This window comes from Mandrillus leucophaeus, unplaced genomic scaffold (genome assembly GCF_000951045.1).
Source record: "Mandrillus leucophaeus isolate KB7577 unplaced genomic scaffold, Mleu.le_1.0 Scaffold212, whole genome shotgun sequence".
In the NCBI taxonomy this organism is placed as follows: domain Eukaryota; kingdom Metazoa; phylum Chordata; class Mammalia; order Primates; family Cercopithecidae; genus Mandrillus; species Mandrillus leucophaeus.
The window spans coordinates 362,433-364,895 of NW_012102166.1; the positions used below are offsets into that span (position 1 = coordinate 362,433).

General features: G+C 55.5%; 1 protein-coding gene across 1 annotated transcript in view; it reads left to right on the top strand.

The window, feature by feature from the left end:
* CTNS (cystinosin, lysosomal cystine transporter) overlaps positions 1-2,463 on the top strand; it is a 32,904-nt gene that overhangs the window by 13,558 nt on the left and 16,883 nt on the right. Inside the window, exons 4-5 of the mRNA XM_011980450.1 lie at positions 629-643; positions 1,380-1,503. Coding sequence (XP_011835840.1) covers positions 629-643; positions 1,380-1,503 — 139 coding nt within the window. The remainder of the gene's footprint in view (positions 1-628; positions 644-1,379; positions 1,504-2,463) is intronic.

Here is a 2,463-nt window from a genome sequence, read left to right on the forward strand (position 1 = left end):
TTTTTGGTAGAGACGGGGTTTCGCCATATTGGCCAGTCTGGTCTCCAACTCCTGACCTCAGGTGATCCACCCACCTCGGCCTCCCAAAGTGCTAAGATTACAGATGTGAGCCACTGTGCCCGGCCCTCAACCTCCTATGTTATAATGCAAAGATTGCAGGAGCTCTGTGGCCACGTAGATCTCCCACTCACCTTGACCTCCACTACCTCCGGCAGAGCCCTAGGGATCCAGAGTCTGGCTGGCCGCCTGGCACCACTTTCAGCACCCTGTCCTGAGCAGTGGCTGGTTCTGGGACTTGCTTATCTGGCATGGTCGTCAGCTCTAGGCAGAATTGAACTGGCGGTACAGGAAGTCCCAGCTACGCAAGCCAGAAGAAAGCCTCGGAATGTCCTCAGAGCAATGAGCCTGAAAAAGAAAGGCAGAGTCGCCACAGCAGCTGGCCTTCTGCAAGGGCCAGGGGACATCCTGTTCTGAGGAGCCCAGCCAGCCAGCAGGGGACTGGAGATTGTGGACTGTGGGGACCTGCAGACTTGGGACAGAGCTTCCGTCTGCATTCACATGTGCTGAGTATGGAGAAGGCAGCTCTCAGGGTCTGAGAGGCTCCAGGTAGCAGAGCCTGGCCTGGGAGGACAAGCTTCAGGCTGTGATCTCCTTAGAGGAGATGAGGTTACAGAGGAAGAGAAACTACCAGGGAGGAGTATCGAGGCAGAGAATCAGAGGTCGAATTGGGTAACTTTTAAGTTTCCTTCCGGGCCAGATGCGGTGACTCACGCCTGTAATCCCAGCACTTTGGGAGGCTGAGGCAGGCGGATCACCTGAGGTCAGGAGTTCAAGACCAGCCTGGCCAACATGGTGAAACCTCGTCTCTACTAAAAATACAAACATTAGCCAGATGTGGCACCGCATGCCTGTAATTCCAGCTACTTGGAAGGCTGAGACAGGAGAATCACGAACCTGGGAGGCGGAGGTTGCAGTGAGCAAAGATCATGCCACTGCACTCCAGCCTGGGCGACAGAGCAAGACTCTGTCTCAGAAAAAAAAAAAAAAGTTTCCTTCCAACCCAAGCATCTAAAATTTCAGATCTCAATTCATCTCCCTTTGAGGGGTCTGAGTGAGGGCGTCTGGGTGGGGGAACCAGGGTTGCTAGCAGCCTTTGAGGGGTCTGAGTGACGGGGTCTAGGTGGGGGAACCAGGGCTGCTAGCAGCCTTTGAGGGGTCTGAGTGACGGGGTCTAGGTGGGGGAACCAGGGCTGCTAGCAGCCTTTGAGGGGTCTGAGTGACAGGGTCTGGGTGGAGGAACTGGGCCTGGGGATCTGAGTGACGGGGTCTAGGTGGGGGAACCAGGGCTGCTAGCAGCCTTTGAGGGGTCTGAGTGACAGGGTCTGGGTGGGGGAACCAGGGATGCTGGCCGTTGCAAGGATCCCCCTCATCACAGTCAGGCACCTGCTTCCCCGCCAGCCTGGATTCATGATCATGACCCCTAGGCTGTATATAACCCTGAAGGTAGTCAGGCAGGGGAGGTGAGATGGACAGGTGTGGCATGGGGCTTCCAGCACCCCTGGGAGCAGAGGTTGGGACGGGGCTGCCCAAAGAATACAGGAAGCACACAAAGAGTGGCTTACTCAGTCCAGTGCTCTGGGCTAGTTGGTCTTGCAAGAGGGTGGGTTGGTTGGTTTTGAGACAGAGTCTTGCTCTGTTGCCCAGGCTGGAGCACAGTGGCACGATCTCAGCTCACTGCAACCTCCACCTCCTGAGTTCAAGCAATTCTCCTGCCTCAGCCTCCCGAGTAGCTAGGACTACAGGTGCCGGCCACCTCGCCCAGCTAATTTTTTCTATTTTTAGTAGAGACAGTTTCACCATGTTGGCCAGGCTGGTCTTGATCTCCTGACCTTGTGGTCCACCCACCTCATCAGCCTCCCAAAGTGCTGGGATTACAGGCGTGAGCCACTGCGCCTGACCAGTCTTCTTTCTTTTTTTAAGAAAATATTTTGTAGAGACAGAATCTCTCTGTGTTGCCCAGGCTGGTCTCCAACTCCTGGGCTCAAACGATCCTCCCGCCTTGGCCTCCCAAAGTGCTGGGTTTACAAGTGTGAACCACCATGCCCGGCCCCAAGATGGTTTTCTAAGACCCTAAGACCCAGACCTGCTTCCTCCCTCATCCAGGGGGCCTGTTTGTCAACTTGATTCTGAGTTTACAGCATAATGCCAAGAAGAAATCTCTGAGAGTGAAACAACTATTCACGCTTCTTCCTCCAGTCCCCACAGATAGCCCCAGGAAGGGGACCAGTACCAGGGTGAGCTGGGTTAGGAAGGAGCCGACCAGTACCAGAGTGAGCTGGGTTAGGAAGGAACCGACCAGTACCGGGGTGAGCTGGGTTAGGAAGGAACCGACCAGTACCGGGGTGAGCTGGGTTAGGAAGGGGACCAGTACCAGGGTGAGCTGGGTTAGGAAGGAACCGACCA